The sequence below is a fragment of the Acyrthosiphon pisum genome, chromosome A2 (assembly GCF_005508785.2).
Source record: "Acyrthosiphon pisum isolate AL4f chromosome A2, pea_aphid_22Mar2018_4r6ur, whole genome shotgun sequence".
Classification (NCBI taxonomy): Eukaryota; Metazoa; Arthropoda; class Insecta; order Hemiptera; family Aphididae; genus Acyrthosiphon; species Acyrthosiphon pisum.
In genome coordinates, this window is record NC_042495.1 from 79,691,170 (window position 1) to 79,715,133 (window position 23,964).

The following is a 23,964-nucleotide window of genomic DNA, read 5'->3' on the forward strand; positions in this document are numbered from 1 at the left end:
TGGTTTGGTAGCACTGAAAGTGATTAAAACATTACTTATTAGTTGCATCTGCAATGGCTTACAAATTACAATAATCTATAAGAATAAGACTGTAATATAAAGTAAATAATGTACTAAAATGTTATTAATTATGTTGAAATTATAAGGAAATAATCGTTTTTATAGTTTTTAGTAAAAATGTGTACAGCCTGATATTTTAAATAAACATTAATTTATTGTAATGTGGCGTTCTTAGGAATTTTTGATGGAGGGATCCCCCCTCCCATCAGGATGTCAATATAATTAGAATTTACGTCAAATATTATTAATATTAATTTTACCATGCCAAAAATATTATAATTAAAACTTATGAAAAAGTTAATTTAAGTTCAAATTTTGACAAAATTGGATAGGTGTATAAATGTATAATAAAAAATAAAGATTACCTGTGTATAAATGAATGTACCGCGACGTGAATGTAGGTACCAACTTTTTTATTCATGAGAGATATCCACCCACTATCCAGCTTAAACTTACATTACTATACTAATTATTAAAGGAATTATGCAAATTCTTAAAAAATGAATAACTGAACTTAAAAAATATGAAGATTAGTCCTTCATATGGCTGAATCTGACATGTATGCTACAGAAAAACAAAAGTTTTAAAATTGTAATAGGTCATATAAGTGATTTAAACTATTCTTGAATTTTTTGAAAATGTGTATTAAGTGTTTAGAAATGAAAGTAAATGAGTTTATCTATATTCAATTCAAAAAAAAAATGTTTTGATGAAGTAATTTTTACATTCTTTAATTATAACTTGATTTGAACATTTTTACTGAATAATTTATTATCATAAGGAAATTATAAAAATTCCTATGAATAACAAAATATAGCAAACGAATTCTGCTCACTGGATCATTTCTTGCGAATGGTATTGTTATAGGTATTATATTACTATCGCAAATTTTCAACAATAATGGTTTTAAATTGAAAGACATCCGCATATAAATTACTATATCTATCACTCACTTGGCTTGCCTATCTCACCGCGTAAATGCTTTTCTTTAAATTTCTCTGGTTTGATAATTTTTACATACTTACAGCATTCATATACCTACCAAGGTCCTAGGGACCTAGACAAAACTTTAATACTTATAATATTTATTTTGTAGACTGCTCAGGTTTATCAATTTTAAATTAGATCTGATGCAGCAATTATTGTTCGTATCTTTATATTATATAAATTATACCTATATCTAATAGGTTAAATATTATTTTTTTCTATAAGTTATTCTAAAATGATGTAATACACAATTCTAACATAATTGTCGACTATTATTTTACAATTTTCATTTTTTTTTCTCCTTTTTTGTTGGTAATTATTAATTTGTTAATTTGAAATGCATACGAATACACCATTTATTTTAAATTGACTAATTTTAGTTATTTTTCTAATCAAGAAAAAAACGTTACTATAAAGATAAGCTGCATCACATGGGCGGTGGGTGCAAATTATATTTGATAGAACGTATAACATAGTATTTGTCTCGAACTTAGCTACGACCTAGTTAGTAACCAGCTATTAGTTAGACCTTAGTAAGTCTACGACTTAGTTACCGTTGTTGAGGGTAATCTCTGCAACTACTGAACTGATTTCGAAAATTCTTTCACCAATAGAAAGCCACATTCTTTGTGAGTGTCATGGCTAATTTAAAAAGGAAATTAATCACTCCCAGTTCGTATGAAATTTACTAAATAAAAATATTATACAGTATTAAAAAAATTACGTAAATTTACAGAAAAAAATGTACGGTAAAATTCCCATCTCTAAGTGTAGTAGGTATAGAAGTCTGTCGTCTGTGTATACTTGTATATTCTGATCTAAGAGCTACAGTGTCTGTACCATAGAATAGATAAGATTTATTTTTATAAATATTTTTGTATTTAATCTATTCTGTGTTCTACGTTTGAAAGTTGAAACCGTGGTCTGTATGCGTGATCAACGCTGGAATGGTATATCATGTAATAATATTATGACAAAACGAATTATGGGCTGCTCGCTGCTATATATTTTTTTGAGGGTTGAGACAGTTTTACACTGGAATACAATAGGTATACCTAATTCTGTAACATTTTATTTTAAAATAAAACTCATTTTGATTTTTTGTGGACTGGACCTCGACCTCAGTATATGATATATGTTTCCTTAAGAACATCGCTTGTCACAATGATGCCAATAAATACTCACAAGCATAATATTATAATAAGCCTGTGTAAAGTATCATAATTCATAATATATTATATATCTGCTATGCCCATAGGTGCAACTAGGGGGGTGCTTGGGGTTGCTTCAGCACCACCAGTTTAAAAATACCAAAAATTGAAAATTTATATGAAAAAAAGTGTTTTCTCTGTTTTATGTAAGGGTTTTTTTTTTAATTGACGTTTTTAGCAGAAACACAAATCGTTTGTGATGAATGATGATTATAGTTATATCAAGAATTAGGTATGTCGTATGTAACATCGACAATTATATGGTTGAAGTTATAGATGATAAATTCTTCAGTCCGCAGTAATTTTGATATCATTTAAAAATATGAAGGTTTTAAAAATTAAAAATAGCAATAGTTATAGGATCTCGTATAATTATATGTATATAAGGGAAATATTAAAATGTATAACATGTTCCTACTTCGATTATAATGTTTATCCATCTGATCGAGTTTGACTTGAAATTTTTTTTATTCAGTGCATACCTATCTGGTCATCTGGATTCTAGTCGACATGCTACATTTCCCAAAAAAGTATTTTAGATTCTGAGCGGAGCGATGAATGTGTTGATTTTACAATGATATTTTTTTTGTGTTTCAGTGTACACGATAAGTAGTCGAAATAATGCTTCAATTTTCAACTTGAGTATCTTGTTCGATGGGAAAGGGAATCTAATTGGTGCATTGAGATCAAAATCCCATATTCGGTTTATTGGCATACCTAGTATTCGTTCAATGTAGGGGGTGGGTTTCACGTTATGTTAGTGGTATCGAAATATACATAGATGCATAATGCATATTATACTTATATATTATTGTGACTGCCAGACTGACTGTATCGGTGGCGATGCAATCGGCTCGACATTACATATTATTATTGCAGCTAATCGCCGACGGAGCTGCAACAGCTGCAGCTGCCACTGTTTTATTTTTCATATAATATATTACTTCTCCTGCTCGCTGTAAAAACGCTACCTATGTAATTATTCATTATCGCCCACTGAAGCAAAACAACGCAAAAGTAGTGTACCTATATATGTACTCATGTATGCTGCAGTAGATAGGTAGGTACATCGTACATTATAATAATATCATTGTGTTTACCGCGAGTTGTGCATATTATATATATATATATATTCAATAGTGATGATACAGTCAGATACACTGATACACTATATCTAAGTAAGTAAGTTGTAGTGCAGGAGGTGGCGGCACGACGTGAGGGCGTCGACCAAAGACGAAAACGCATACACATACATTATACCAGGTGTATAAATATATTATACATACATAGGTAGGCATGCGTATAATCGATATACGCTGGTAGGTAAGTATATAATATAATCGGATTCCGCCGTGTGCGCGTGGTATAGCTGGTTATAAACGCATATATAATAATAATATTATTCAATTCAATTATAAAAACAGGCATCCTATAAACACCGGTAGCAACGAGCACGTGACCGTAATATATAACGCGTACCTATATATACAGACGCGATGTCGAGACGAACCAGCCCGTGGAGTGGAAGAGTGAACGCGAGAGGGGGTGGGAGGTATAAATCACGCAACGGATATTATAAAATATATATGTGTATAAAATATTGTATAGGTGTACCTACCGTATATTATATGCTTACATTAAATCTAATTAAGGCGCTCGCGATGTGTACAGGTACACATCAGGAACAACTGCTGCTGCTACCGTGTTCGGCTCGAGGACATAACACATCATATTATAATAATATACATATCGGTGTATATAGGTATATAATGTTCTGCGGTTAGTAACTTGGATATTAATGGCGGCGGCGGTCTATAGCTCTGCGTAGGACGTGGTATAATAATATATAAATAAATATATAAGTTAATATTATATTATACCCGCTCGTGCGTTGTGCATTGCTCGCCGCGGGTCGCGGTACATAGGTATAGGTACTTACTTCGTGGCCACCTGCTCCGGCTAGGTTTTTTTTTCAATCGCGCGAACATCTGTTTCGTGTGATATCACGTAATTAATTGCACCTATTACATACTATTATTCCCCTTGACTTGTAATAAATATATATATATGATGAGTATATTATACCTATTATACAAATTGCAGGAAGTTATACATCGCAAATCGTATCGCATCGTATCGGTATTGCGCGCATATATTATTATGTAAATATCGAACAAGTATTTAAGAGATATGCATAAAATATATATAATATGTGTTTAATAATAATAATATATATATATATATATATAGGTATATTTTATAATACATAATGTATACGAGTTTATTTTAAAACATCTTTGGTAAAAACAGTTGTAAAACGAAATGTCACATGCTTAATAATAAACAAAAAATATTATTGCGTTATCGGCTAATATATTATGATAATTATAATAAAATATGAAAACAATTCAAAATAATCATTATAACACCACGCGGCAGATTGTTATCTGCAAAGGTTTATGCACTTAAATCATCTGTAATGAGCGGTAGAATAATAACAAAAAATAAATATTTTTAATCCAAAAAAGTGTACACATAATATATTAGTAATAATAATAATAATATAGGTATAGGTACACACACCTAAGGCATAATAATATATTATATACAACAGGACGATATGCATCTATAATCTACATAATAATATATATTATAATATGCAAATGTCATTTCAAAAAGACGTTCACGGCATTGCCGCTGAGTAGGCACATACAAAAAAGTTATCTACGCAAAGAATCGATGCGATGGGTGGTAAAACCGTAATAATAATAAATCTTCGTTCTGTAGGTAAATATATAGAGCCTATTTAATATGTATATATGTATATTAATATAAATCGCGTTATATACGGCGGACATGCACTGCATGATTATGTGACGAACGTATCTTATAATATTAAATTTGCATCGATTCTTTGCGGTCGCGTATATTATATATAATATAATATGATAATGATAATGATAATAATTATAATAATAATAATGATAAAATATAGTCTTTCACCTTTAAACGTCTGCACATACGCACTTGAGATCAAAATAATCGAGGGGTTAGAAAACAAACAATATTATAATACACTGTATATAGCAGATTTACTGCAAGTTCAATATAGAGTTGATGGAAAAGTCTGTGATCATTTTGGGCCTGCGTATGTTGCTGGCGGCGTCCCGTTGTTGCTGTTGATGTAAAACGGTTGTGTCCAGGCACATAGAATTCCGGTTGCTCCGGTGACTGGACAACGTCCTGGACTGACAGAAACCTTTGCCACACACTGGACACCTGAAAGGTTTTTCCTTGACGTGTATGTACCTGCACAGATATATAATATACTATTAATGTATTATTAACCAATAACAATATGGCGGCGGTGTTCTATATCGAAATAAGAAGGAGTACAAATTTAATTTTAAGATCAAGCTCTGCGGAACAAATATTTTTATTTAATCAATGATAATATGAAAATATATTATTGATTAATCGGTTGAAGTATAAGATACATTTTGAAGAAAACTGTGCACTTTTGCGGTAGTTTAATGAAATACAGGATGCAGCTACAACTGCATAATATAATAGCATAATATACATCATATTATTATATACGCGCGTAGGTATTATATAAGAAACATTTCCAATCTGCTAAGTCTGATCTGGTCGTCGTTGCCGATTATAACCGCGGTATAGGTAGATAGGTAAATGTTATAATTTAATAAATAATTATTCACTGCAGCGCATTTATATACCTGTGGTCTCTCAAGTGGTCCTGTCTGCGAAATGCCTTGCCACACACGTCGCAGGGGTAAGGTCGTTCGTCGGTGTGCGTGCGCTCGTGTATGAGCAGGTTGTACGACTTGCTGAACTCGCGCTGGCAGTACGTGCAGATGTACCGTTTCTTCGGGCGAGACGACGTTGAAGAAGACTGGGACGTCGTCGTCGGTGGCAGGGGCAGGGGTGGTGGTCCGGCCGCGCAGGCTGTCGACGGCTTCCGGCCGGCGGACGGGCCGACGCCGCAGATGGCCGGTACGGCGGACGGGCGATAAGTGGTGACGGCGCCACGGCCCCTGCCTGCAGACCGGGCTGCCGCGGCCCTATTCATGTGGTAGTAGTTAACCAGCACGTTGCGCCACTGATCGGAGTCTCGCCAAAACGTGGCTGGATTCAGCCATGCGGTGAGCGCGGCCGCACTGGCCATCGCAGACGCGGCCACCGGCCGGCCGCCGTTGATGCAGGCGCGGCGCCGGTTGTCGGTTGCAGCCGACGGCGACAGTTGTGGCGGCGGTGGCGGCGTGTCCGGCCGTTCGACGTCCACTATCGCCTCCTCGTCCGTGCTGGTCGCTTCGTCCGATTTGCCACAGCCACCGTACGATCGCGACGATGACGACGATGACGACACGATGCCGCCTCCGCCACCGTACTGATGCCTGGACACCAGATTCATCTCCTGCCGCCGAATTGGTGATGCGCAGTGATCTGTGAAAAACGACACAATCATGATTATTTATTTTATTTATTTAACAGGCGTGATGCCCAACAGTACAATTTCAACAATATAACATTAACAAAAACCCATAATTGACTACTATATTATAATATTATTGTTATTATATAGGTAATAATTCATGATAATTACAAACTAAAAAAATGTGTATTGCTCATGACCCAAACGCACATCATACGATCAACTGGATCCTCCCATAATTAGTAATATCATGAACTTAGAAACGATACAAGATGAGAGTATACGAGGAGGCACTTTAAAGTTTATTAGGTATATAGAGGAAGAAAAGAAGGTGCATCGACTTTATAGGGCAAGGAATAAGAGAAGGAACGTCAGTTACACCTCTTCCGTTTACATAATATATGTATGTATATAATATTTTTACTATACAATCGCGCTATAGTTAAGCTATATGTTATGTGTACCTATACATAGACAAATTAGTTACATTTGATATATTACCTAGGTATAGAAGTTGGTAGATAATGGATTTACGTATAGTGTGTAAGCCCGTTATATGGACTGTTTCAATTTCATACCCGTAACATGTCTCGTTTAACGTTATATTATATTGCTATTTTCTATATGGCTATATGTATTTACCTAACAACGTACTATATAGGTATACGTTCGAACTTCTCTAAATTGTAATAATAATATACCTATAAGGATGTGAAAACGGCGATTTTTCGAATTTTTTTCATCCCATAAAAAATGGTAAGACGTCGAGCGTAAAAACGAAAAAAAAACTATATACACTCGACGAGGGCTTCGGTCGGACTCGTTGACAGCCATTATTATGTAGGTACATTATATACGTCCGTAATCCTTTTCACGCCGGCACAATAGGACCGTATTAACTATAAATCACTGTGAGCTCTTTTCATCGTTCAACTTGGAGCGTAGGTATATCTCCTAATGGCATATGATAATATATACCCTAATATATCTATATATAATATGTGAGTTTACAGTAGACTGTGTCGATAATTCGAAATTTAGCAGAGAGTATTTCATACAATAGTATACATGTGCACTGTGCCAATATAAATGGTTTATTATAGGTACAATAATATGTCATTATTTACACATTATTATGAAGACGTTTGACACTTTACCTTTTTTGCCATTTATATAATATAATAAATTATGATTAGACATGATCCTAATTTGACATTACGATACTATCATTTAGAAAACGTCGGACAAATGAAAGCAAAACTGCATGCAGGTAGATAGGTGTATAGTATATACCTATGTCGTGTGTGGTATTTTGGTAGGTTAAAACCCATTTATACCTATATATTTGGAATTTATGAAATTATTTTCTTCTCTTTCGTTTCGCGAAATGAATGGGTATATAATAATAACAACAACATATTAATATAATGCACACCTATAAAAACATAAAATATCGTCAAAAGTGCATCATTTTACGAGTGCAATAATTATAATATATAGCGTGAAGTGTGTTTTTTATAATATATTAGCATTATATATTTACCTATTGTATCCTATATACGTGTGCGTGTGCGTCAAATAGTGATTACTATGTTACGTGATATGCGTAAACGGTCAGTGCACAAATTTAAAACGCGCCGGCACTGTACATATTATAACAAAATACGTATATTATAATATCGAAATAATTAACCGTAACCGAAATATTATAATAATATAATATTTTGAAGTCATATAATTATAATTATTATTATTATTATTATTGTTGTTGTTGTTGTTGTCGTTGTCGGTCCACTCGTTCCGACTGTGTATGGTACGTATTGACGACCTGTCCGGTGCACGCTGCAACTGGAGCAACGGTGGCGGCGGCGGCGGCACAAATACGTCGACGACAACGTCGGTGGCGGCGGCGGCAGCGGTACGTTTAAGGGAGCTGACGGCGCGCGGGGCACTGATGCGGCGGCGGCAGCAGTGGCGCGCGAGAGCAGCTGCCGCCGCCGCGCGCCGCGTGTGTTGCGCGCCCGGACCACTCCCTGCCGCGGCGGTAGGCGGCGACACCCGTCCGCGCCCGCAGCCAGCCATTGGTGCGGCGCGCGCGGCCGGTTTAACGTTTTGCCGCCGCAGCTCCTACTACCATAATAATATCGTCATCAAATCCTGGCCGCCGCCGCTGACGATCCTGCGGGGTCACGCTCGCCGGTGTATAATATTATATAGGTACCGTTGCTGCGTATGATATTGCTGCCGCTGCTTCTGCCGCTGCCGTCGCTTCTGCCGCCGCTGTAGGGCTTTGTGCGCGTACATATGAAACAACCGTACTCTTCGTTTAATCGCTCTGTCCTCCACTCCGCATCGCCCTGGCTCTCTCTCTCTCTCTCTCTCTCTCTCTCTCTCTCTCTCTCTCTCTCTCTCTCTCTATCACTCTCTCCAGCTAAATCGACAATGACGGTCATTATAGAGCATGAGATTTACTGTCTTCCGCGTATTTTTATATCATGCTTATCTAAAATAAATACAAATAATTTTAGTGTCATACCTAATTGAAAAATGGGAAATTGGAGTGTCATCTGCACGTGTATGATATGCGATATCTGGGCTAATCATCTTCGAAACGGCTTAACCGATTTTCAAGGGATTTTCACAGGTGGGTAAAGGACTATAATATAACCTGCAAGGAGTGATCTATAGGCTTAAAGGTCCCCACACACTGTAGCGGTGGCGGTAGTGGTTACGGCAAAATGAAGCCGGACACAATTTTACCGCCACCGCTGTATAATATGTGGCTTCATCCGGGAATTCGATCCACTGGCACACAATTGTATTTTAAACTTAAAATATAAAAATTAAACAGAATATTGAAAAAAAGTACCATGTTACTAGATATTTCTCCTCTGCAAGAAAAATTTAGAAATCATAGATGTGTGTTTGGGCAATAGAAAAAAATCAAAAAAAATATATTTTTATGTTGATTTGCGTTTCTATATGGCAATAAACAAAGCTTCACGCAAAATCGGTTAAAAAAAAAGTAATAATTATTGTAACCTACCTATATATGTTCAATTTGGCTGACATATATGCGACAAGGTTTGGTTTTCATGCTCAAGAAATAGTCACCTTTTAAAAATATCACGGTTTTATTCTTATAATAGTTTAGAATTTAAAATGCCTGCAGCAGGCTTATATGTATATAGATACTTATTATTTTACTGACCAGCTTTTGCTAACGTTCATATTATTATGCACTTTATAGCGTTTCCATATAATACTAATTCTGTTTTTAATGAGTTTAGTATTTTTGTCAGTTTTAGTTTAGTTCAAGTATAGCGCTCTATTAGTCATGCGCATACCTAATAGGAAGTCAAATGTATCAAAAAATATGAGTGTGGCGATTCTCAGTGAAAATCATCTTACGGCTCACAGATAAACGAATGAGGCAATCCACGTCTATGTCGATCAAATGAAAGCGTGTAGCTATTAGAAAGAGACTAACCACGAACGGCTATACTGGATGGTTGGACCGGTAATTTATTGTTAAGAAGTCAAGAATTGGATATTTCAGACAACAACGACTGAAATAAGTAGTGAACTAACACGTATACCTTTATAACTGTTAATTTTTTCCCGGGAGAAGTATATAGGGTAATACACTTATAGTATGACAAAAATACAATAATAATTATTGTTACTAATCATAGGTTCTATTATCACTATTTATTTATAATATAATATTATCATTGTTAATTTTATAAGATATATTCATTATACGCACAAATCGTAATATAGTTATCCACAGTGGTATGATAACATGCACAAAAAGTACCTGCTCCTTATTGCAAATTTAATGTATTTAGAGTCCGCAAAACGTTCGGTGATGCTGAAAAAAACCTCATGAAAAAAATTGATGACATTTAAATTCTGATACCTATATACCTACAGGTGCGCATCTTATCGCATACTGCATTTTCTATATTGAAAAAAGATTAATTTTATTTTACACCTGTAGAAGTTACTAGTAGTAGGTATATTAAGTAATTTTTATTCCACCTTTAACCAGAAAAGATTCGTACTTTTTGTGCACGTCGTAGTGTGCATACATTTTGATTACTGCGACGGCCTTTACAAAAGTTCCAAACATGACGTATCTGATGACACAAATATCAAAAAAATTAAATCCAAATAGTAGGTGTATAAGCCATAGTAGGTGTACTTATATAAAATAATATTATATCCACTACCCATGTCCCATGTGAACCTGTGTTATATGTACCTATATTAGTGGCATTAATATGGATACTTCAATACTTGTATATAGTTAATATAATTGCGTAGGTGTTTTAACGGAGAGGATGGACTCAAATCTGTAAATATAGGTGATCGTGGATATACTAAATTTGTCGTATAGTTTTATAAAGTGAATTGACCATGAAAGTGTGTGATTGTGTATATTTGTTATCATATAGGCTGTATTGTGGATTAAATCTACGTATACTTGCAAGTGCCTGTAAATCGCTTTTAAGTTTAAATACGTACAATAAACGAAAATGGTCACAGAGCAGCTTCGAACGCTCCGACAAGCCTTATAGTATTATAATATATTTAGGCAAATAGCCGTACAAAAATTAGTATATATAATGCCTACCTATGTATATTATATATATATATATAATTTACATAATAATTATAATATAAATATATCTTAAAAAATGTAAACATAATATTATGTGCAGTAACAGTAAGTATCGACTAATCAAAGCCGCACATAGTTCTCATTTGGATAAAAACAATACTATATAGTATATATAATAACCAGTTATATATACATCAATAATAATTAATAACTGTATAATGCATATTACATCAATGTATTAATTATTTATTATTATACCAGCAGCATGTTTTCTTTCTTTATATTCTTATCTATATATGAGTATATGACTATAATATTATAGTAATACACTAATACCGATTGTTTTTTACCACACAAACCTACTATAAACCTACTTAATAATTTTAATAGATACTCGGTATTGAATAATTCAATAATGTTTATTTACTATTTATAGCTACTACACGTCTTCGCAATAATTTATAATAGATATCTAATATATTAATCTGTACACAAAATAACAATAACGATAAATCAAACCTTTAAATTATTTTATATGACATATATAAATTAAAATAAAATGAAGATAAATAGATCCCCTGTACAAAGATCTAAAATAATTATTTATACTATACATTTTATATGGTGTCGCAGCTTACTGTCTTATATTTAATCGGCGATAAGATAAAACTAATTTATACAAATATCTCTCATAATGACAATCGGTTTCATGATTTTGTATGCTATTATAGTATGAATATCTGTTGCTGTGTTAACGCATTTAACTTCATAATTTACTAGGTATCGAAAGCCGGCAGTTATTTAATCACTTGTTACTTAATTATAATATTATAATATTATATCATTGACTATTAATATTTCTTATTAGTTATTCATCATATAAATATATAATACAGTTTATACAACAGTATTCAGCAGTGTACACTATTTAATAATGTTTCGTTTCACCAAACAACAGCTATTCTATTTTACAATAATGAATACTATAATAAAATATTGAAGTCCACCGATTGAATGATATTTTTATTTTTATAAATAACACCGTTCTCTTTAAACCACCAACCACTAATACATTTTATAAATTATAAAGGATAGAGTATTATAGAATATAATATAGATGCGACATCATCTGATAAGTTATGTTTCAAAATATTTTAGCACACAATATTTTATGTATAATAGACAATAGTATTATTAGGTAAAATTACAATACCTTAGATAAGTTATATGCTGATAATAAAAATAGGGATAAATTGAATATTAGTATGTTTAATATACTAGTCCTAGTGTATTTAAAAGGTATATTTTAGAAAACAAAAAAATATCACCTCAGTACCTCATAATACTCACCACAATTATTGGTACATAAACATAATAATATGTGTTTATAATTTTTATGAATTATCGTAAATGGTATTTATTTTTAAATTTATTCAATGATAAATAACTTGACGTAATAAAATAATTGAATTCTGGTCGTAAATATTCGTGCCTGTTATTCACGTACTAATATATTGTGTTGCTTTGTCTATACTACGACGCTAGTGCGCTACTCATCATCATCCTGCAATAGCGCCGTACATGAAAAATTAATTGAGTAACACTACGTACAACATTAAAAAGCGTAAAGAGAAAAATACACATTATGACATATACGATCATACAACAATATATAGCTAATACGAAATTTACACTGCAGTATACGATGCAGAGTTGAAATATTAGCGCAATTTAGAGCGGTAATTATGATGAATGAGGTACTGTCCGCCTATATAACAATGTACCTTAATTTATACACCTATAGGTCGTATGCGCACTGTGTACCAATAATTATATAACCATAACCATTATTGCGTGTGTATTAACGCTTAAGGTTTGCTCCAAAGTAAAAAATGAAAAAACCGACAATATAATAGCGGCGGTCAACGAGTGTGTATACACATTTTTTTGCTGGCAAATTACAGGTAATAGGTAGTATTTGCAAAACCGGAAGAGAAAGCAATAATAATAACGTAATTAACTCAATGATATAAATGCAAATAATGTGAAAATACCCAACTTTTCGGTGACCAGTTAGGTGAAACAGGACGCGGCTGTGGGGCTAAAGAGCCTTTTCCGTCAATATGATGGTATTCATCTTCACTATCACACGGGGACATAATAATATATGATACAAATAATATAAATATCAATGTCTGGATTAATAGTAAATTAGTATCCACCTGAATGTTTCCAAACAATTTTCCAAACAGAGCAACCGTCAATGTGCGATTACGTGCGGCGATCGTATACAGTGTGATGATGGTTTTTATATTATATGGACGCGTTTATTGATTAATGTTTAACAATAATTATTATAATTTAAATTTGAACAAATATTATAATTTGACTATAGGCAACGGAGATGTACACGTCTACCCGTATCGTGTAATGTTTACACTAATAATTTTTGGTCAGTATAAATCATAGTACATTCGTTCGAGACTTAGACAATCGTAAAGAAAACTATATGTTACGGTGTGTATTTTCCGATCTTACATTCATGGGCAAATCTTATGTATATATATATATCATAAATCATAATATTATGTAGAAGTATGATTTCTTCTGCACCGCGGTGGTCCGAACAATATTACATACAGATACAATGGGCGAAACGCGTGTTATATATTTTTTTTGATCTTCCTGTCACACCATATATACTTACCTACCCATAATGCGTCAGAGCGATACACTTTTCATCACACGTTCATATAAATAATATGTTATAATGATATGATGCATTGCAGTACAATATTGTAACAAATTGTTTTTTTGAAATTTCACTACAGCGCAGTCTTGTAATATAATATTAAAGGTACCTACGCTGCACCCATATAGTCATTATAATAATATTATTGTCCTGCGCAGAACAAGCGGCCATATCATATTATATTATTATTGTTATTCCACCATTATAGTATTGTCTCCATAATATTATAATATACACGGAACAATTTCGTCGCCGTATCCAAATCATGACTTTTGATGCGCTCTTATAATATGACGTATAGTATGTATGTAATATTATATACCTATCGTTTCCATTGTTTGTCCGCACACATTACACACGCACACACACATATACGTCCATGTATCGTCATACATATATATTATAAATTATAATATATGCATCACGTACGAGCGTATAAACGTTTATTTACGTGTATTATATTATTGTACTCACATTATAGTATATACTCTTCGGAGGGCTATACCATTGTATAAAGCGTATATATTTTTTTTTTATTTAATAACAGCCCCGGGCAGGTTTTTTTTTAATTACAGGCTCGAGCCGGGGATGACACTCACACACACACGCACACACGCAAGTGGAGGCGTAAAACCGTATCATTAAACCAAAGACCGCCGTATATATATATTATATTAAGCACGTCTCGTCGCGCCCTGACAATATAATATAAAAACCCGCCGCATATGTATAGGGATGATTTTTATTATTATTTCCCTTTTACATGTGTGTGTATATTGTGTGTGTATACATATATATATTTGTGTGAGTATATTGTTCTGATCGTAAGTACGCTACACCGCCCCACGCTCGGGGTATATATAGGCGTGCGGGGACCGACAGAGATTTCACGGATCTTAACGCCGCAGCCGCCGCCGCCGCGGACGTTCGCGACCAATGGGCGCCGCGCTGCAAGAACCCACCCTCGCCGCCTCCACTGATTTCAACCCTTATCGGCTGCAGCGGTGGCGGTGGCCCACGGCGGCGCAATCGTCAGTCACCCGACAACGGACCACCGCTCGCCATCGACCGTCGACAATCGCATCCCCTAGCTGCCAACCGCACAATATATCCATCGACGTTCTGCACCATAATATAATATAATTATTTTATATTATACGTTCACTGTCAACAATCGTTTGGAAAATTATATATAATATACTTATACAGACGCCGCGCCGGCCGAGTACCACAATATACAAAATCTGGACCAAGGAAACCAAGGTAAATTGTTATGATTTTCTAATGTTTTTTTTAATTCTCAACCGTCTTTATTACTTTGGAAAACCCCTATTTTATAGTCAAATTACATTAGTATTAAGACCAATCATTAGCTTTTTATATCTTTCAAATAAATCTACATGGCGATTATAATAAAGATATACTTAAGGTTATTGATTCCGAACTCCGAAGTAAAATTAAACATGCAAAAGATGAAAAAGTGAATCCGTTTAGAAATATAAATAATATAAATAACGTTTTTTCTAATAATTCCTACTAGTAGCGTTCTATCATGAGAATTGACGTAAAATGTATAGGTACAATAAAAAAATGTAGGTATAATGATTTGATTAAATATTAAAAAAACAAAACATCGCCTGTTTGAATATACTAAGGTATGTGTCGATTTTTTTTTTTTTATTATTCCTAAAATATAAAGCGTTTTACAGCGGTAATAGATGCACCATACGCTTATTAAATTCATTGTATTTTTCACCTCAACATATATAATACCTAATAATCGAATCTGAGTAAATATACGTTTTGTGCGATTCTATAACGGGCCTCATCATAATACGTATATATATTATATAACTACTAGTTCATCATCCAGTCCGAGACCTATTCCTGTGTTAAATACACAGTTACCCGCCTATATACCTGTAATATCGAACGAGAACCCGATAATCAAATTAAACTGCTGTATCCGAAAATACGACCCTATTATATATTATACACATGGCGTGAGTCATGGCTACTATTCTATTGAAGGTGCTCGTCGTTTAAAATCGAAAACTTAACTATGTCATATATAATAATGATAATAACCGTGCAGTAATGAAACTCCTCCCGGTGTTTTCGGAATCTTCCACCGCAGTATATCTATGGTTATTATTATATTATATAGGTAGGTGCAGAGTACCTGTATCAAGTGTTCTCATTCTGGTTCACGGCCGCCCACCAACTATACATTCAACTATAATATACATTATAGGTGCATAGATCCACCCACCAATCAACCTTAAACTTAAACTCCCATGACTTTTTTCAAGAATTCAACTTAAAAAGTGTATATTGGTATAAATGTATCTACATAAAACGGCTATCTGCAGGGATTATTACAAAAATAAAAATGTTGATATCAAGCTTTGCTGGTAAATGAAACAATATTTTATGAAACCATAATAAACATACTGTATAACGTATCCTCTTCACCTTTCGCTCGTACCACTCCTTAGGTGTCGTTCTGTTTTAGTTAACGAGATCTCGGACATTATTATTCCTTCGACAGTATATGTTACAGTAATCATTTTTAAAAGCCGTATTTAAAAAATGTTGCATATTATATTATTAATATAATATAATTATTACGAATATCGTGTAATAACATAATTATGCAATTATAGTAGGTAGCCTATGTAAATAATAAAGCACAGCACCTATGTCAATATAATATATATACCTACCTACTTGTTTAGTATATTTATTTTTTACTTCGATAGTTTAGGACTTGTAGACCATCCCTCCAAGTAATGCCCTTTCATCCATTTAACTGTACCATCTGGTACTACCTTTCACTGCAGTAATTCTATCTTTCATGTATCTTTAAATTATAATAAATTCTTTTACAATCATTTCAACATAAACGCGGAGTTTTTTAAATGTCTATCATGTACCATCACCTATAAATTCCAACGTTCTTCCGCCTGAACTACGTTAACTCGGTGTCCACTACATATATCCATCCAACGTATAGTCAATGTTATACAACAGTATTATTGTATCTCTGGTTGATTTACCTCCGTGTAAACTTTTGAACTCATTTTCCATTAAAGCTTTCTAGCTTATTGGCGTATTGCATTTATATATATATAGTATACGTGCAGCTGTAGAACAGTGTAGTTATAGCTGCCTTACAGGTGATATAAAAACGTACTAATCGTTTTTTGACAACTACGTCCTCTTGTATAGGCTTTCTAACTTAACTTAAATGCTATAACGGTTGCGTTGGTGATTATTTGCAGACAGACATACAATCGCCACCATGATGGCCACAGGGGAATCGATGGAGTTTGCCGCCGCCCGATTCGGCGGCGCGGGAGGTCTGCTCGACTGCAACTTCCCGTCGCTGTACGTGGACGCGGTCTGGGCGAGATTTCGGCGACATCCGGGAGCGTTCACCGGTGGCCAGATAGAGGGCTACGCCCGGGCCATGGCCCTGTCCAGGAACGTCCAGAAGCAGATGGCCGCAGTGACGGCAACCACGCCGGGTGGCAAGCCCAAGAAACGGTACATTTGCACGTACTGCGACCGGGAGTTTAGCAAGTCGTACAATCTGCTCATACACGTCAGGACCCACACGGACGAGCGTCCGTACCCCTGTGACGTGTGCGGCAAGGCGTTCCGCAGACAGGACCACCTCAGGGATCACAAGTAATAATGAAAACACAATATTATATTCATTGCAGTATTATAGACAAAATTCAAATTTAATTTAACTGGTGTACAAATATTCGTTCATAAATTCACCCGTCATCGGTAAACCGCATCGTCGTGTAACTATAGGTACCCCGCAGGCAGTCCTGTAAAGTATTTAAGTAAAAGTATTTGAGTAAAAGTATTCAAATACTTTTTTAAGTATTGAATAACTTTTTAAATACTTTCAGCATGATGTATTTTGAATGGTATTTTAAATACTTTTTGGTATTGAATACTTTGGTTTTTTATTTCGAACATTTTATTTGAAATAATTGGTTGGAAAAATATTATTGTCAACTACAATAATGGCATAATAATTTTATTTAATATTCTGTATTTCTGTGTTAGCCGAAGCTCAAAGGTTTGTGAAAACCAGATTTCTAAAAAAAGTTATTGAATATTGAATAACAATATTCCCTTTAAAACTATTAGATAACTATTAGATTACCTACTACCTATGTGTTTATATTACGATAATTAGAAACCCAATTTAAAAAACAAAAGTATTTGAAAAGTATTTGAGTAGTATCTAAAATACTTTAAAAAAAATGTATTTGAGTATTTACTCAAGTACTTTTTAAAAGTATTCTTTACAGGACTGCCCGCAGGCAACTAAAATATCAACCTATTTAAGCACTTATAAAGGGGGCACGAAAATCTTGCGCCTAACATTACACTCTTATGTCTGTACGCATATGTATGTGTCAGTTGTCACATAAGACATGTTAAACTATGTCTTATGTGACAGTGTGACACGTAAATTAGCCATGCATCGGACATCATATGTTTGTGCAGAAAACTGTCTATAAAGTTATACATAGTTAGGTAATTTAGTGTTATGCAATCAAATTTTTCAAATTATATAGTTTCATTACGTTTATTCCACAATTTATGGTTTTATAGTAGCACGTCATCCTGCATACGTACATTACACACGATCGTCGATACCTAACTGCAGTAGCTGTAATGCTGTATATATATATAGGACATAATTCAATTTTTTTTCTCATTTCACTTCGAAACTCGTGTCCGCAGCGTGTTACATTGCAATACGCAAGGATAAATATAGGCAAATCAGTGTTTTTTTGTACGAAACACATAATGGGTTCCGAAAAATATAAATAGTTTATCGTATAAAATGTAAGGTGTTGGCCGATGACGGAAGTCACACTGTATCATAGAATATTAATTAAATAATAATAATAACATGCAGTACCTATATTATATTGTACAGCTATAAAAAATTATATTTTATATTACATTTCATATATTTTTCTTAAACATTTTCTAACGTTTTTTTAACTTGTTTCTACAGATACGTTCACATGAAGGACAAACCGTTCTCTTGCGAATCCTGCGGAAAAGGCTTCTGTCAAATGCGCACGTTAGTCAGCCACCGGAAGAACGCGCAATGTCAATGGTACCAATACCAACGGCACCAGGCGATAGCCACGCAGATCTCCTCCGCCGGGACCGCCGCAACTGCTGCTACCGCCGCAGTGGCCGCAGTGGCGTCTCCCGACACAGTCCGAAACGGAAGTCTGACCGATTTCAGTATCAAAACTCTGCTGGGAATCGGCGACGACCACTAACATAGTAGGTACCTGAACGCATAATTTCCGGCTAAACTACATAGTTGGTTTACCATAAAATTTATCGCAGTTTTTCATACGGTGAATTAATGTACAAAAATAACGTAAATACAAGACATTATAGAATATTGTATTATTACTACTAGCTATTAATTATTATTGTATTGTTATTATTATTATTATTATTATTATGTTATTATTATGTATATTGTATATAAAGTATAATTAATGCATTATATTTTTTAGTTTTTTACGAATAAATCGTTCAATATTATTACATACCGAGTTTATTTTACATTTATGCTATTATGAGAAAACAAAATCCACATTGGTATACATATACATTTATATATAGTATAATATTATAATATGCAGAGTGTTATTTTCTCGCATATTTCGGCCAATTTAAAGAGGGCTTAACACGTCGTATCCATTACTCGGATATGTGTGTGAGCGGTTGTATTAGGTATTTGGGTGTGAAACGACATCGAACACCACACGGTTATCGGGACCTCCTCAGAGTCACCCAAGTACTAGGTATAGTAGGTATATATTATACACTATATATATTAATAATATATAGTATTCTACTGCACAGGACACACATTGGCCTACTACTATTGCAGGCGCTACATGGAACATAATATATTATATTCAAATAAAATTAATAATAATATTTACAACGGTAGCCGAGCTACAGACAGACGACGTAAATTGCTCCACTTGTGCGTTGAACGTTCGTGTTTCCATTTAAAAACATCGTATGGTATTCTGACTTCTTAAAATAATATATAATATATTATTATACTATATATCGGCTCATTTGTCTCCGTCAGTATTCTGCAGTGGCGTATATTTTTCTTATTAACATATTTTGGAAAATATTATTATTATATAACCGGGTGAAACTGCAAATGTTATTGAACCTAATTTTGTATAATATATTGTTTTCTGGATTACCTCGGAATAAAATAAAAATTTAAGTGTTTGTTGCCGAACTGATTTATGTGTAAATATTATAAAACGTGAATTCCCGTTTACCATTGGTTATTCAGGTATAGTATTATACATTTTGTTATTTTGTTAGTAGACATCCAAGGATGGAGGTAGTGTCGTGAGTACCTACTTAATTAGTCAATGCCATACACATTTAAACGTTAATTTTTGGCAAATTCGTTATTGTAAAATGTTTACCTAGATAAATTTGGTGCAAATCGGCTGTGGGAAAAAAACATAGGTATCTTTAGCATAGGTACCTTTTTTAATTTGGCGCAATTGTATCCAACATGGGTAAGACATATAAAGAAAAATATATGATATAATATTATTATTTTAACCATTCAGTTGCCTTCCTACAGGCAGTGGTTCAAAAAACTCCGTTCCAAAAATTCCATGCCTTTTTTGCCTGTGGATTTTTTTTTTGACTAGGTACCATTTTAATTGAACGTATACCAGCTATTATGATATAACGGCAATTTGTACGTTTTACTTAAAGCCTCAGATGTTAACGATTTTCGTTTACATTTTTTGAAAATATCATAAGAATTATACGCATTACAAATCACATTATAATATATTTGGGGTAGGCATACCCCTATACCTCCTACTCGTATACAGCTATGGTTACTTTTTGGTAATATTAGATACGTGTTTATAGGTAACTATATACGCCGTGCAAAACGATGTGATTATATAGTAAAGTGATGGTCTTTAGTCGGCTGCACGCAGCAGGTAAAAGCCCGGTAGGACGGTTACATTGTATAAACGCGTACATGGCTAACCTACCTACGCTTTATATTAATTATTATATATAATAATATAACTTCATCGACGGTCGGTCGTAATAACACAGAGGAGCGACGGACGGCCCGACCGTAATAAACTGGCGAGCTTGTGTAAAATCGTAAAACGCCCTATTTATAATACACATCGATATTATTACTGCGCTGCAGTTCGTCCATCCTATATATTAATATAATATAATGTTAAGACCGTCATCGGAGATACTATTATTATTATTGCACACAGCCGAATAACAACCAACGTGTTTACAGCTGCTGCACCGTGGGTCCATGAAGGTAATACTAACCTATTTCGTTTTGTTATAATAATAATAATATATTATATTATTATGTACCTACCTGAAATTACTGCGTTTAAAAAATATACAACGTAATATGACTAAATATATGAATATTCCTGTCATTAGCATTCTCAGTATATATAGGCACTAGACTATAATATAGCAGTATTATTTTGTATGAGTTGCAATTTACTGCCAACCGACGGATTGGGTATACTACTATACTAGATAGTAGGTAACACTAGGTTATTTTTATGCTCAAGCCTCAAATTATGCATACATTCAAATTTTGATTATTGCGATTTTTGAATACTTATTTGTGAGATTTTGTATAAGCTCGGGTCGGGTTAAAAATTTCAAAAACGGCATGAATTGGACATGCATTTTTTGAATACATGCGAGTTGTGTATATTGACTCGTTTTAAGTTATTTATAGACATTGGAAATTGGAAATTACTTAAGTTTTTTATTCTACAAATGTCAATAAAATTTAACCAACTGTAGTACTATGCCTAAAGTAAAGTAAATTGCTTTCATTTCAATAATATCATAAAACATACTTATTAATATTATATAGACCGACAAATCATCTTCAGTCAGAATCATTTTTACAGTGATTCTCTAGACACACATAATAATGTTATCCACTTACCAGCTTATTTAAGATTAAATATTATATTATGTTTTTATTAAGTACCTACAAATTAAATATAATTTATTTTGTTAGTACCCTGCAATTACTTGTAGCATATTATGTTCTATACAATCTAAAAATAAGCAAGAATTTATATCCTAAAAAAATCACTAAATTTGAGGGCTAGTCGAATAGTTTTTCAGGGCTGAATTTTGTCTATAATCCGCCTCTGCTGATAATTACTCATTACACGTATCTATTCGAAACTAATATTTCTATCCCTGACCAAAATAACCATATTGCCGTACTATAGTAGTATGACCATGTGTTTTTATCGGTATAACGTCATTATAGATACTATGGACCAAACTACCAAAGTACGGAGCGAGCGCATAGGCTCAATTTCAACTCTTGACTTGGGAGGGCTGAATATATTAAAAACAAGCAGACCATTGCAATATAGCATTTTAAAATGTATTTCCTACGTTTTTGGAGGGACTACGGCTAAGTTTAGGGGGGATTGGCCCGCCCTCCCCCCCAATTTGCGCGAGCGACAAAAACTGTATAATATCGGCGGCGCGCTGCGATCGGAGGGGTCGCGACTCAACCAGCGGGATTAACCACTAGGCGAAAAAGAGGGATAATTGGTGGACCGCACCGTAACGCATCACTGTCCTGATACCCTCCGTGGTTTTCACCCTGGTACTCCGCCTATCGTCTGCAACGTCCGACCACGGAGTCGCGCACCGTCTGAAACGGTTCTTATAACTATCACAGTCCTATCGCTCACACGCCACCGTAATCACCAGTCACCGTTGCCGCCGTAACGAGTCGCTGTTATGCATTGATGCAGTCATCGTGTTGATAGTACCGTCGAGGTGGCATCATTGCATGCGCCGGTATCATAGCCTCCGTCGTCAGAAATTTCACAAACTTGCCTCCAACAAGAACGTGCATCGTTCAAACGTCATATCTTTATATTTTGAAGCTTATAAAACATCGCGATTTAATATTACCACCGACTAGCGTCAAGTGTTCTTAGTGTATTTTATTTTTTTTTTCATTTAGAAAATATGTAACCCTCTCATTGTAGTACCTTTGGTTACAGACACACCCGGTTATAAGAAACAAATGTTTGTAAAATATTGTGTAATATACCTACACATTAAACATTTTGTTTAAAATCCTGCGTGGCATAATAAAACGTAATAAATAATAATAATATATATCATTATTAAATATGTTAACGAATTAATTTGCAGGTTGTGTATTATACACTATATTGTAAAGGGTTTAACTAGGTAAGTATCGATACATTCCCACTCGTAAGTCGTAACCAGCAAAAACGATTTAATTACCTTGTATATTTTATATAAATATACATCTCTAATAGTAAAGTTTGCCACTGGTACCTATATAGATATCAGATATATATAATAAATAATAATATTCGTAATCATATAGCTTATGAGCATGCGCTTGATTACGTTCACACACTCCATCGTAAATATCATACAAGAATATTATACATTATATATTTATACCTACCAAACAATCGTCTATAATATATCGTATCATACACAGCACAATAATAATGTAATAATTAATAAGTAATAACAATATAATAATTATTACTATTACTATATTATATGGTGATGGCGATGTCTATAGTGACTCTATATAATATATAATAGTTATTATGAGGTACGCTATATATTACAAGTCTACGAGTGGTCGACTGGCAGATCTCTTCGCCGAAGACCGACAGGAAGAAAATATAATAGTAAACAATAAAGATTATACCCACGCGTGGGCGTGGGAAAA

General features: G+C 34.0%; 2 protein-coding genes across 2 annotated transcripts; one reads left to right on the plus strand and one right to left on the minus strand.

Moving 5' to 3' along the window:
* Positions 1 to 4,518: 4,518 nt before the first annotated feature.
* On the minus strand, positions 4,519 to 8,682 carry LOC100568506 (transcription factor hamlet). Its single transcript, XM_003246046.4, has 3 exons — positions 8,258 to 8,682; positions 5,999 to 6,725; positions 4,519 to 5,567 (listed from the first exon to the last, which is right to left on the minus strand). Exons 2-3 carry the CDS (start codon positions 6,691 to 6,693, stop codon positions 5,351 to 5,353), a joined length of 912 nt encoding a protein of 303 aa, XP_003246094.1. The 5' UTR covers positions 6,694 to 6,725; positions 8,258 to 8,682; the 3' UTR covers positions 4,519 to 5,350.
* A 6,445-nt stretch (positions 8,683 to 15,127) lies between these two features.
* LOC100168665 (protein odd-skipped-like) lies at positions 15,128 to 19,700 on the plus strand. The gene is given in 3 exon segments (NM_001246158.2): positions 15,128 to 15,356; positions 17,378 to 17,786; positions 19,147 to 19,700. Coding segments are annotated over 2 exon segments (666 nt in total). The 5' UTR covers positions 15,128 to 15,356; positions 17,378 to 17,397; the 3' UTR covers positions 19,424 to 19,700.
* The last annotated feature ends 4,264 nt before the right edge of the window (positions 19,701 to 23,964 follow it).